General features: G+C 32.2%; 1 protein-coding gene across 5 annotated transcripts in view; it reads left to right on the forward strand.

Annotated features, from left to right (window-relative positions):
* Positions 1–12,907, forward strand: part of MARCHF7 (membrane associated ring-CH-type finger 7) — a 50,656-nt gene that overhangs the window by 18,539 nt on the left and 19,210 nt on the right. For 3 of the 5 annotated variants that reach the window (XM_036995905.2, XM_036995906.2, XM_073241547.1), the window contains exons 3-4: positions 10,055–10,250; positions 11,860–12,027. In XM_036995905.2, coding sequence (XP_036851800.2) covers positions 10,055–10,250; positions 11,860–12,027 — 364 coding nt within the window. The remainder of the gene's footprint in view (positions 1–10,054; positions 10,251–11,859; positions 12,028–12,907) is intronic. The other 2 variants (XM_073241548.1, XM_073241549.1) reach the window with 1 other exon arrangement.

The raw sequence follows: 12,907 nt of genomic DNA on the forward strand, positions 1-12,907 counted from the left end.
ATTTTCCATATCATTTAGTCAATCTGGTTGTTAAGAGTTAAATGAATTAACTTACTGAATGAAAATAGTACATGCCACATGTTTAGCACTATATAAATGTTAGCTGCTGTATTTATTTTTATTACTGTTATAACAATGTTTTAGGTGCTGAAAGTTTTTAATATATTTAGAAAATCTATTGACATTCAGTTTTAATTGTAACTATTTTTTGATTGTTCCTTCCTGCTTTTTCTAAATGATAGATTATTCCAAAATCACATTTTCATTGTGGAAGTTAAATACAAACATATTTTATTGATTCTTATTAATCATACAGTAACTTATATATTAAATTTAAACTAAATTAAATCCATAATTTAAATTTTGGAGTTTTCCTTATTTTTAATTGCTTTAAATGACTTCCAGTCTTTTTTTTTTTTTTCAATGAACTATAGAACATTTCCAATCTTCGTCATTCCTAGCCTGTTTTACTTTTTAGTTCTGATTTAGAAACTGAACTTCCTGTGTTTGTAACAATATGTTTTGCTTCTCTCTTAACTCTTCCATAAAATGGTGATAACTGTTGCATAAACAGTTACTGTTAAGATTAATTGAAAAGAAATATATGCAAAGCACTAAGAACAACAGTGCCAGAAATTTAATAAGAGTTCAAATGTTTCCAGTTATAATTATGATTATCATTGCTACTGTTATCATTTCTTGGCTTTACATTGGTTTAAGTAGATAATACCCTTAAGGTATAGTATAACATGTTATCAGAATATTTAAATTACATACTGCATATTTAGTTTCATATGATATTCTTAATGTTACTCAACAGAATGTATATTTAATGAATAAGACCTTTAAATATCAAAGGTAACAGTTTTTAAAATTGTTGATACTTCCTCACGCACAATTGTCCATGATAATATTCCCCTTATCTGAGATATTTAATGAAACTGAAGCTTCAGAAAGCAGGGTCATGAATAGAGCATAATCAATTTCAACTATGTTATGGTTAAGTAATATGTAAATACCTTATATTTATATAGTGCTTATTTTATAGAACATTTTTCAGTTTTATTTTTAGTCAAATAGGACAGATACTTGTGAAATTCTCCAGGTAAGGATCTGAAATCTGGAAAGGTAAGTGATTTCTTCTAGTCCCATAATCAGTGTGTAATATTCCTGAGTTTAAGAATCTAAAACTTCTGTATAGCATTGTTATTTTGGGAAAATGTCTGAGTTCTAAACAATTATTTTTCTAAATACCTTTTGGTTTTCAGCCATTTGTAAGCTAGGCTGCCTCTGTTAGTAATCTTGCTGATATTTCTGTTACTTCATCTTTTAATTTTTGTTACAATTTGAATTGTTGAAAACTACTATCGTCTTATCTCTTTGGTAACAGTAAGTAGAATTTTAGATATTTTTTAAAAGAAGATTTAACTCCTATAATCGATATTGTCACAAGTAAAAATTTGGGAATATTCTATGAATATGTAATTGTTTATATAGCTTTTACATATATTTCTGTAACTTAATTGAAACATCCACTAATCCCACTGCACTTTCTTTTTGCTTTGGTGACAGATTAATGTAAAATAATACATTATGTATTTTTAATGTAAAATAATAAAATAGAAGACTTTATGAGGTTCAGGGTCCTTTTTTTTCAGTTTATTACATTTTTTCTAGTTTGTAGATCAGCTATTAAAAAACTCAGTACCATTGCATAATTTGCATATTATGTTTTCTCAATAATTAAAATAACAAATGGTCATCAACTTTTTTTTTTTGCTTGTCTAATACAAGGGTAGCTTCCAAGCTATATATATGTATACACACATACATACATACATATATAAACAGACAGGAAATTGAAAATAGCCCTAAAATGGGAATCTGGAAAAATACAGATGAACCATCCATTGGGAGTGGGTTGGTTTTGTACCATTGGTAGGCATTCATAAGCCTTGCAGTGTTTTAAATAAACTTGGACTCTTGTTTGGGTGTCAGAAAGATCACAGGGAATCAGAGCCAGCTGTGTTTTGATCATAAGGAAAAGAAATAACCAATTCTTCAAAGAAAATAATACTTGGCAATTTGGTCTGAACAGTGAATGATGGACATTGTCTTTAGTGTCAGTATGTAATGTATAGTAATATATATGCTAGTTATGTAGTACATATGTATACTAATGTATTGATGCTATAAGTACATACCTAATTTAATGTTAACTGTTTATTGGTAAACTTCAGTTAAGCAAAGTGCATGATGCCAGAGAACAGCTCAGTGAAAAAACAGTTCTGTAAAGGGACAACAGAGTGATCTAAATACTAATTTTCTAGGAGTCTGTCGACCCAGGTATTAAAAGTAGGGTGTTTTGAGGGATAGATGAACTCTATCCATTTTAATAAATGTAAAATTTCTTACCTGGATTTCTTATAAAGTTGGGAATGGGCGAGTCCATAAATTCTTAAGATCAGCTAATTTTTTATGAAAATTGAGACAACTCATTCTGAATAGAAAGTAGAGTATATAAGACTTCCACATTAGTGTTAGTGTTATAGATACTCTCCAGCGCAAGAATATTTAAAATGAAAACAAGATCAGAGTTTAAGTTATTGTTATAGCTTGGGTAAGTTTGGTTGGAAAATTTTAAAGCAGAAACTATCATCATAGTCAAAGCATTGATTCATAGAAATCAGGAGCCAAGGAAGAGCATTTCATTCCATCATTACTTCCATGATTAATTGTGAATTTCCATGATTAAGCATTGTCCAGTGGATAACACTGGTTGCATTTGAGCAATTGTTAAGGTTCTTTTTCTAAGAATAGTTTTATTGAGATACAAGTCATATCACATGTCATATGACTCATCCATGTAAAGTACACAGTTCAGTGGTTTTCAGTAAATTCAGAGTTGTGCAAACTGTCACCATAGTTTTAGAACCTTTTCATCACCTCTAAGAGAAAAACCAAGACCCTTTAGCTATAATTTCATTACCTCCTACCCCCACAGCACTAAGCAACTACTAATCCACTTTCTGTCTATACATTTACCTAAATAGGTCTATCATATACATGAGTGGAAACATACTGTGTGGTCTTTTCTGACAAGCTTCTTTGATTTAGCAATTTTTTAAGATTCATCTATGTTGTAGCACATATCAATACTTCATTCCTTTTTTTGGATGAAGAGTATTCCATTGTATACCGCATTTTGTTTATTCATTCATGCACTGATGGACGTTTGGGTTGTTTCCTCCTTTTGGCTGTTAGGGATGATGTTACCGTATACACTTATGTGTAAGATTTTGTGTGAACTTTTTTTTTCTCTCCCAGTTATCTTGGGTGTATACATAAGAGAGGAATTGCTGAGACATACAATCATTAGATGCTGAATTATTTGAGGAACTGCCAGACTGTTTTTAAACTAGCTTAACTGTTTTATATTCCCATCAGTAGTTATGTATGAGGGTTCTGATATCTCCATATCCTTGCCTACACTTAACCTTACATTTTGGTTCTAGCCACCCAGTCATGGGTGTGTGTGAAGTAGTATCTCACTGCAGTTTGGATTTCAGTTTCCTTGATGACTCATGATGTTGAACATGTTTTTAGGTCCTTTGCTCATTTTTAAATTGGTTTATTCGTTCTATTATTGAGTTGTGGAGGGGTTGTTTTGTTTCGAATTATACTTTTTCATTGCTGGTATATAGAAGAATGATTGATTTTGTATGTTAACATTGTGTTCTGCAGCCTTACTATAAATTTATAAGTTCCAGGAGGGTTTTTTTGTGTGTGTGAACTGTCAGATTTTCTACATAGATAATCTTGTCATCTGTGAATAGACTATTTTATCTTTTCCTTCCCAATCTGTATACCCTTTATTTCCTTTTCTTGCCTTACTTCATGAACTAAAACTTCCAGTACAGTATTGGAAAGGAATGGTAAAAAAAGAACATAAATAAATGAAATAGAAACTAAAAGGACAATAGAAAAGTGAAAGTAAGAGCTAGATTTTTGAAAAGATAAACAAAATAAATGATTTTTAGCTAAACTCATCAAGAAAAATAGAGAACTAAAATAAAGTAATAATGAAAGAAGAGACTTTACACGATACCAGAAAAATACAAAGGATTGTAGGGACTTCTATGAATAATTACACAACAAAAAAAATTGGGCAAGAAATGAATTTTCTGGAAACATAACCAACCAAAATCGAATTATGAAGAAATAGAAGATCTCAACAGACCAGTAAATGAGATTGAATCAATAATCAAAAACTTCCCAACAAACAGAAGTCCAGGACCACATTACTTCACTCATTCTACCAAACATTTCAGATTTCAACCAATCATTCTTGAACTCTTCCAACACAAAAATAGAGGCAGTAACACTCCCAGAGTCATTTTATGAGGCCAGCATTAGCTTATGCATAATCAGATAAGGGCACAAGAAGGAAAATTACACCTCAGTATCCTTAATGAATATACATCTAAATCCCAACAAAATATTAGCAAACCAAATTAAACTACATTAAAAGGATTGTGATCAAGTGGGGTTTGTCCTTGGGATATGAGGATGCTTCAACATCTGCATATCAATTAGTGATATGCCACATTAACAAAATGAAAGATAAATATCATTTAATTGTCCCAATAGGATGCTTCAGCATCTGCATATCAGCGATATGCCACATTAACAGAATAAAAGATAAATACCATATAATTATTTCAATAGATGCAGAAAAGCATTTGACAAAGTTCAGCATCCATTAATGATAAAAACATATCAAAATGGATATAGAGTGAAGATATAGCAACATAATAAAGGCGTTACATGATAGTCCCACAGTGAATATCGTACTCAACTGTGAAAAGCTGAGTGTTTTTCCTCTAAGTTCAGGAATAAGACAAGACAAGGATGCCCACTTTCACTACTTCTATTCATCATAGATTAGAAGCTCTACCCAGAGCAGTTAAGAGAAATAAAAGGCATCCAATTAGAAAGGATGAAGTAAAACTGCCTTATTTGCAGATGACACAATATTACATAGAACACTAAAGACTCCTAAGAACCATTAGAACTAATCAGTGAATTCATTAAAGTTGCAGGGTATAAAATCAGTATGGGAAAACCAATTGTGTTTCTCTACACTTAACAAGGACCTAACAGAAATTAAGCACAATCTCATTTACAAAACCCTAGGAATTAATTTAACCAAGGAGGTGAAAGACTTGCACACTGAAAACTAAGACATTTGATGGAAGGAGTTGAATAGGACACAAATGGAAAGATACTCTGTGCTGATGATTGAAGGATTTAACATTGATAAAATGTCCCTTCTACACAAAGCAATCTACAGGTCCAGTCAGTGAATACCTATCAAAATTCTAATGGCATTTTTCACAGCACTAGAACAAGGAATCCTAAGATTTGGATTCCCAAAAGACACTGAATAGCCAAAGTAATCTTTAAAAAGGACATCACTGAAGTCATCACACTCTGTATTACAAAGGTGATAATCAAAACAGTATAGTATTGGCATGAAAGCAGACCAATTAGATCAGTGGAAAAGCATGGCGAGCCCAGAAATAAAGCTATGCATGTATGGTCACCTACCACAATCGAACCAAGAATGTACAACAGAAAGCATAATTTTCAATAAATGGTGATGGTTACACTGGGCAACTACATGCAAAGAAATGAAACTGGATGACTGTCTTAACACCATTAAAAAAGTTAACTCAAAAAGGTTTAAAGGCTGTCATATAAGACCTGAAACCATAAAACTCAGAAGAAATAGTAGGCAGTAATGACTTCCTTGAAATGGGTCTTGGCAGTGATTTTTTGGATTTGGCAACAAAAGCAAAAATGAACAACTGGAGCTACATCAAATTAAAAAGCTTCTGCACAGCAAAGTAAACCATCAGAAAAATTAACAGGCAACCTGCCAAAGGGAGAAAATATTTACAAATCATATATCTTGATAAGGGGTTGACCCATACAACTGAACAACAATAAAACAATCCTATTGGGGAATAAAAGAACACAAAAATGGTCAATTATAAGTTGGTCATGGGAATGGTGCTTAAGCATAGAGAATTATAGCCAGTGATTCTGTAATACCTTCCTAGGTTGACAGATAGTGACTGCACTAGAGGTAAAGATTTAATAATACGGGTAACTGTTGAACCACTGTGTTGTATACTTGAAACTAATATAAGATTGTATATCAGTGGTATGTTGAATAAATTTTAAAAGACATACACAAAAATAACCCTTAAGTTTCCAAACTGTTTCATAAATGATTTCTCAGATATACAATATAGTATTTCATCTACTTTGTTACGTTAGCCCCAACCCCTTTTTATTTTATAATTCACATACGATACACGTCACATTTCTTATCTATATAACATTTTGTTTGTTTTGTTTTTGATCTCATTTGTATGTTTTATGTAAAATAAAGTTGAACTCATAGAACCAGAGAGTAAAATAGTGGTTGCCAGGGCTGGGGTTACGGGAAATGGGGAGATGTTGGGCAAGGGTACAGACTTTCAGTTTTAAGATGAATAAGTTCTGCAGATCTGATGTATGACATGGTTGACTATAGTTACTTGAAAATTGCTAAGAAAGTAGATCATAAGATCTTTACCACACAAAAAATACAGCTATGAAAACATATATAACCTTTTGAGTTGAAAGTAACTCATGAAAAATGTTTACTCCAGAAGCCAAATCTGTTACCCATTCTGTGTAGAGACCAGAAATAGAGTGAAAATGAAAAAGAACTCCATCAAATGGGAGTAGAAGTTTAATAATTCTGTGTCTACTTAGTTTCATGTGAATGTTCAAGTCTAGAGGTAAGAAACGCAGAAAGAATTAATTGTGCTTATCATTTAAAAACGTGTGTCAAAAGCCTATGAAGAGTGTGAAAAGACAACTTAGAGAATGGGGAAAGTATTAGTATATCATATACCAGCTAATGGACTTATATCCAGATTATGTAAAGGACATCTTAACAATACCTTTTCATCCTAACAGTAAAAAGACAGCCCACTTTAAAATAGGCAAGGGACCTGAGTAGACATTTGTCCAAAGATACTCAAGTGGCCAATACATTTAAAGGTGCTCAACACCATCAGCTAATAGGGAAATGCAGATGTACACTACAATAAGATATCACTTCATACCCCCTAGAGTGGCTGAAAAATAAGAGGTGGCCAGATTGTGAAGAAATTGGAACCCTTAGACATTGCTCATGGGAGTGTAAACTGGTACAGCCACTTTGGAAAACAGTTCAGCAATTCTTCCAAAAGTTGAACTTCAGATTACTCTATGACCTGTTAGTTAAACCCAAGACAGTTAGAAGTGAAGTTGTCTACACAAAACTTGAACATGATAGCATCATTCATAGCAGCCAAAAAGTGGAAACAACCCCAAAACTACTATGTTTTAGGTATCCATTATCTTCAAGGCAGTATACTTTGGAGGCAGACTAATTCCCTGATTTCATTTGGTGGCCAGTAGTTCTAAAGAGCATAAGAGAGAAAGTCTGTGGTTAAATGAATCCCATCCTTCATTAGAAGACTTCAGAGGAGGAAAAAAACTAATTGCATCAGACTGAGAATATTTGAACAGTGGACATAATTGATAGGAATAAAAAAAAATTTAATTTGGAATGTAAGTCAGCAGAAAAACTGGTCAGAACTTTTATTTAACTTTTACCTCTCCATATATTGGTATTAACAAGCCTTTGTCTCTGGGATCACATTTTGGCTGTGTAGATTACTTTAGATTTCTGAGTCATAAATTGTTTCCTGAACAGTAAATGTATCTTTTTCTCATCAGTAGCCAATGCTAGAAAACTGGACTGATTTTAGTCTTGTTTTTTTCTCAATTTCTCACATTGTCTCCAAAATTTGATAAATTTTTATCTTTTATAATTACTCTGTGTTTCCATTTTTCTTCCTATTCCAACCTTTTCACTTTCCCCAGTGTTCTAAGGATCTAAGAAGTAGTTGATCTGTGCCATTTCCTTCTTCAGCAGTTCCCAAAGTCATATTTGCAGAAGTGCTGTTCACTAAAAGTTTGTCCGTGTTATGTAAAATGAGAAAAAATAAGGACAGGTTACAGATTTTGTACAAATAAAGTTTACTGCTTAAGTCTGTTAACAATCATGTTTTGGGAGCATGTGAAATGCCCTTTTTTAAAAATTGGGGACAAGATTAGGTGGTATTTGCTGTTTTAGTTTCCTTGTCAAAAGTAGCAATTCTTCCAAAATTTTAAATGAAAACAATGTTTTTGTTTTCTGAAATCTAGAGAATTGCTAGCCTGCCAGGGATAAGGTCCATAGTACCTTTATAATGCCACATAAAATGGACCAGATTTTGAACTAATGAATTTTGTCTTTTGTCCTACTCCAGCTTATTAATTGGGACTCTGTGGAGTATTTGGTGTAAAAGAATTGTTAGACCAAGTTTATACTAAGCTGAAAAATGCCACATTCAGTTAGCAAAATAGTCTCTGGGCAAGGGATGGATGAAATCCTGATGTAGGTCTACTTTTTCAGCTTTGCATCTTCTGCTGTTCCATATGTATAAAGTTTATTTTGTAGAATTACCATGAACTTTTATAGTTCTCTGAATGCATGTAGTGTGCTTCTCCTATTTGAAGTATAATTGAAGATCAAATAAGTAGTAATGCCTTACAAGGATTCCCATGGGAAAGTGGTTTATACGTATTTTTTGTGTTGTCTTATCTATAATTTCCTCATTTGCCTGCCCACAGAACCCCTAACTGTCACATTCTATGAATCCTCCTCTACTTTCTTCAGATATAGACTCCTTTCTGTAAAACTTGCAACAGAACTCCTATTACAGTACTTATTATATAATTATTTGTTTATTATCTGTGCTCTAGAAATCTGATAGAGCACCATTTTGACTCTACGTTTTTCATATGAATACTAGATTAATGTAGACTGTATTTATGGCCTATGATAATTCCACTTTTTGTCAAGAAATACAACTCTTTTAAAAGAACTTCATTTCATTTTAATATTCTCTAGTAAAATTAATTTTTTTACCATATACATGTTAAAATGATTTAAAAGGTTTTCCCTTTGTTCCCTAGAAATTTCTTTTATTTTAGTCTTAAGTGTCTCCAAGCAATTTAGAGATTTTATGGCAAACATGTCTGTGTGTTTCCGTGCGTGCACGCACGCGTCCAATCTGTCTTCAGGGAAGAACTTTGCAGTGAAATAAGGGAACAATTTCAACAATTGTGGTTGAAATACTATGTTCTTTTTATTTAAACCTATATTTGTAAGGAGATAAACTAATCCTTTTGCACATTATATTGAGTAAACTGCCTAATGAATTAAAGAATTAGGGAGAAGTAAAATAATTTGTATATTGTGAGTGAGTTTTGTGTCCTGGCTTGTTTTATTTTATGTCCATATATTATATGTTAAGAGAAAATGTTGACCTAAGAGCTTTAATATGTACTTAATTTTAGCTGTTTGTTGCTTCATTGATGGAGAAATTGTAAATACTAGGGTTTTTTTTTTTAACATGCCATTTATAGTGACATATGACTGTATTCATGAAGAATGAGCATTAGATCCAGGAAAATTTTTTTTATTACTTTTAAAATCTCATTTTTAGAGAACATTCACAATCAGTTTATTAGTTTCCTGGTGCTTCTGTCTACCTCTAACAACAAGAAATAGGTTCCTCAGAAGAATGTAGTATTAAACCAGGAAAACAAAATGATTATAAAGGTTTTGTTCTTCAGTGTTTGCTAACCAAATGTTTATTTACAGTTACATAGAAGAGTTAATCCTAATCAGATTGATAGCCCAACAGATTATAATTATAATATAAAGTAAAGGGACAAGTGGGTAAAGGGAACAAAGACTGTGAATAAAACTGCATTATAGACAAATTTGTACTTGTGAGGAATGAATGGTCCTTGAGAATTTACTAAGAGTATTGCAGATTACGTGTAATGCTGAATGTGTTTTTTTGTTCCTTTAAAAAAAACTTTTTTGACTTAACAGTCTATGTCAGCGTCAGCATCTGCATCACCATTTCAGTCTCCATGGTATAGTGAATCAGAGATAACTCAGGGAGCACGCTCAAGATCACAAAACCAGCAACGGGATCATGATTCAAAGAGACCTAAACTTTCCTGTACTAACTGTACATCTACCTCAGCTGGGAGAAATGTTGGACATGGCTTAAATGCAGTGTCAGGTAAGAACTAAATTTGTGTAAGAGACACAATATATGTATTTTGTACTAAAGCCCTTTTCCCAAGACATAATATATTTAGCAAATGGAGTACACATAAGAATGGGTCAGAAATGAGGGGAGTTTCTGAAGTCTTAGAGTGGTAGAACTGAAATTGACTCTTCATTTTGGATAGTTGTTCTAAATTTGGTACAGATATCCAAATAGTAGCAGATTTTAGTTAGAATAGCAGTGATACATATGTTGATCAGATTGGTAAAGTGACATATATTTTGCTTGTTATTATAGGAGGTAAGTTTTTTAATTGTACAACTAGCAAATTCTAATTTACTGAAATGTTAGTATTTCCTAAGCATATTTTTTATAAATGATTAATGTATATATTTTCAGGAAATGTAGAAATTCTTCAGTTAAACAAAACATAGGTGGTGGTATTGTTTTAGGAGCTCTATATAAGGAATTAGAAAGCCTTGATTCTAGCCCCTGAACTGTGTGGCATTGGACAAGTCACTTAACCATTCTGGGATTTAGATGGCTTGTCCATAAATCTCCACTGTGAGCAGTAAGTACTGTTTACTACTCAGATACAAATTTGTTGCAAAAATTAAAAAGATCTTTTTTGGTTAAGAGGACATGTGTTCCCTCTTGAGTTAACAGTCCTCTTCAGATGAAACACTAGCTAATACCTGAAATAGTTTTAAGGTGAGACAGAACTTGTGATAACACAATTGAAGGTAAAATTCTTGAAATGCATGTGTATTACCAATTGAATTCATATAAGCAATAACTTTCTATTTTGATAGGCAGGACTGCCATGGGAAAGGCACTGCCCATCTGAAGGATATTAAGAGTAGTGTGATGGGTAAGAACAGACTGATCTTATCTTTATAGACAGATACTACCGTACAGAGATATTGTTGTTGTTCTCTGCTCTGGAAGGCATAGCATTTATTTAAATATCCTGGGCCATTTTCCTTAATGAAGAGCAATTACTAAGACTGTTACGACTAGGAAAGGTAGAACAGAAATTTCAAGATAAATAGGGGAGGAAGTTTGAGTCTTAATTTTTAATTTATTTTTAGATGAAATCATATCTAACAAAATTTAAATTACATTGCAACAATACATTAATTCTTAGAAAGAACCAAGTGTGTTGGCAATAATAATACTTGTGATAAAATAGTATTAAAACCTGCATTACATCTTGCATTTCAAGATGGCTTTGATGATTATTTTGGCTGTTCTCCAACATCACTTGCACTGACTTTTCAGGAAATTCTGCATCTTTAGCAATCTTTGCATTTTTGTTCTATGATCATGTTATATCATGTTTATAGTGTATGTTCAGATATTCTAGAGAGCAACTGAAACATCGGCATCATGGATGGGGGTAGATTTTAGTGTTAGAAAAGAATGTGTTTGGGTAGGAAGTGAATTCATTAGTGAGTAATTTTCTGTTTTGCTGAATTACAAAGTTGCATCGTATTGCAACTACGAAACTGGAGATTCCTAGAATAAATCACAATAACCTCCCTGTATAATGCTGAACATTTGTTGTCATCAGAAACTTTGAAAGCTTTTTCTTTATTAAAACTTCTTCAATTATTTTAAGATTCTTCTTGGAGGCATAGTCCAGTTCACAGATCTTCATCAGTGGTACTTGGATCATTTGGAACTGACTTAATGAGAGAGAGGAGAGATTTAGAGAGGAGAGCAGATTCTTCCATTAGTAATCTTATGGATTGTAGTCACAGAAGTGGTGATTTCACAGCTTCGTCATGTATGTATAAACTATACTGTAAAGTATAACTTAGCTAATAATGTTCTATTTTCATCCGTATGTATATCATTAAAATAACAGTATAAAGGAATAAGTGAAGTGAATCTTATGAAAATTTCAAAATAGTTTAATATATGTCCTAGTACCTTATTGTTTTGCTTAAAAAGTAAACAATTTAAAATAGATGTACATGAGTTTCCAAATTCTGTCTGCCTCTATTCTTTTTATACTTTTATTTTTCCTTCTAAGAGTATATGTGTCAAAATGTACTAAATAATTCTTGTATTTACTCCAGTACAATTTGCCTTAAGTTTAAGAGAGAGATTGCTACTATGCTAATACATGGAGCCTCATGAAAGAATAGACGTGGGCTAAATCTATTCTATCCTGTACTTCTGTACCCCCAAACATAGAAGCTGCTGATACTGTGTATTAAAGCTCCAGAATTAAATTCTGAACTAACTAAAGCTTGAAATCACCATTTTTAAAGCATAATTTGAAGTTACTTTGATTTTACATGAATGTCCCTTTATTTTCATTCAATTTAAATAGAGACCCACACCGTTTCTTTCAGTATACATAAACTTAAGTTTTTCAAAAATAAATACCATAAAACAGTAATACTGAGTAACTAAAGACAAAAAGTGCTAATTGAAGTTGACAAATATAGCAGGGAAAAGTGGAGTTTGAATTACATACAAGAATATACATTTATTTTTAAATGTTTGGATTATTTTAAATGATCTTACTGGCAAGCCTTTGCTTTATTTAGGACAAATGAAAACATCTTTTTCTTTGCTTGACTTTGGATAGAGGAGCTTTAGCTCCTAGGTTTAGGAGTATGAAAGTAAAGGATAGAGTAGATTTACTCCCTAACAGT

The sequence above is a fragment of the Manis javanica genome, chromosome 7 (assembly GCF_040802235.1).
Source record: "Manis javanica isolate MJ-LG chromosome 7, MJ_LKY, whole genome shotgun sequence".
Lineage (NCBI taxonomy): Eukaryota > Metazoa > Chordata > Mammalia > Pholidota > Manidae > Manis > Manis javanica.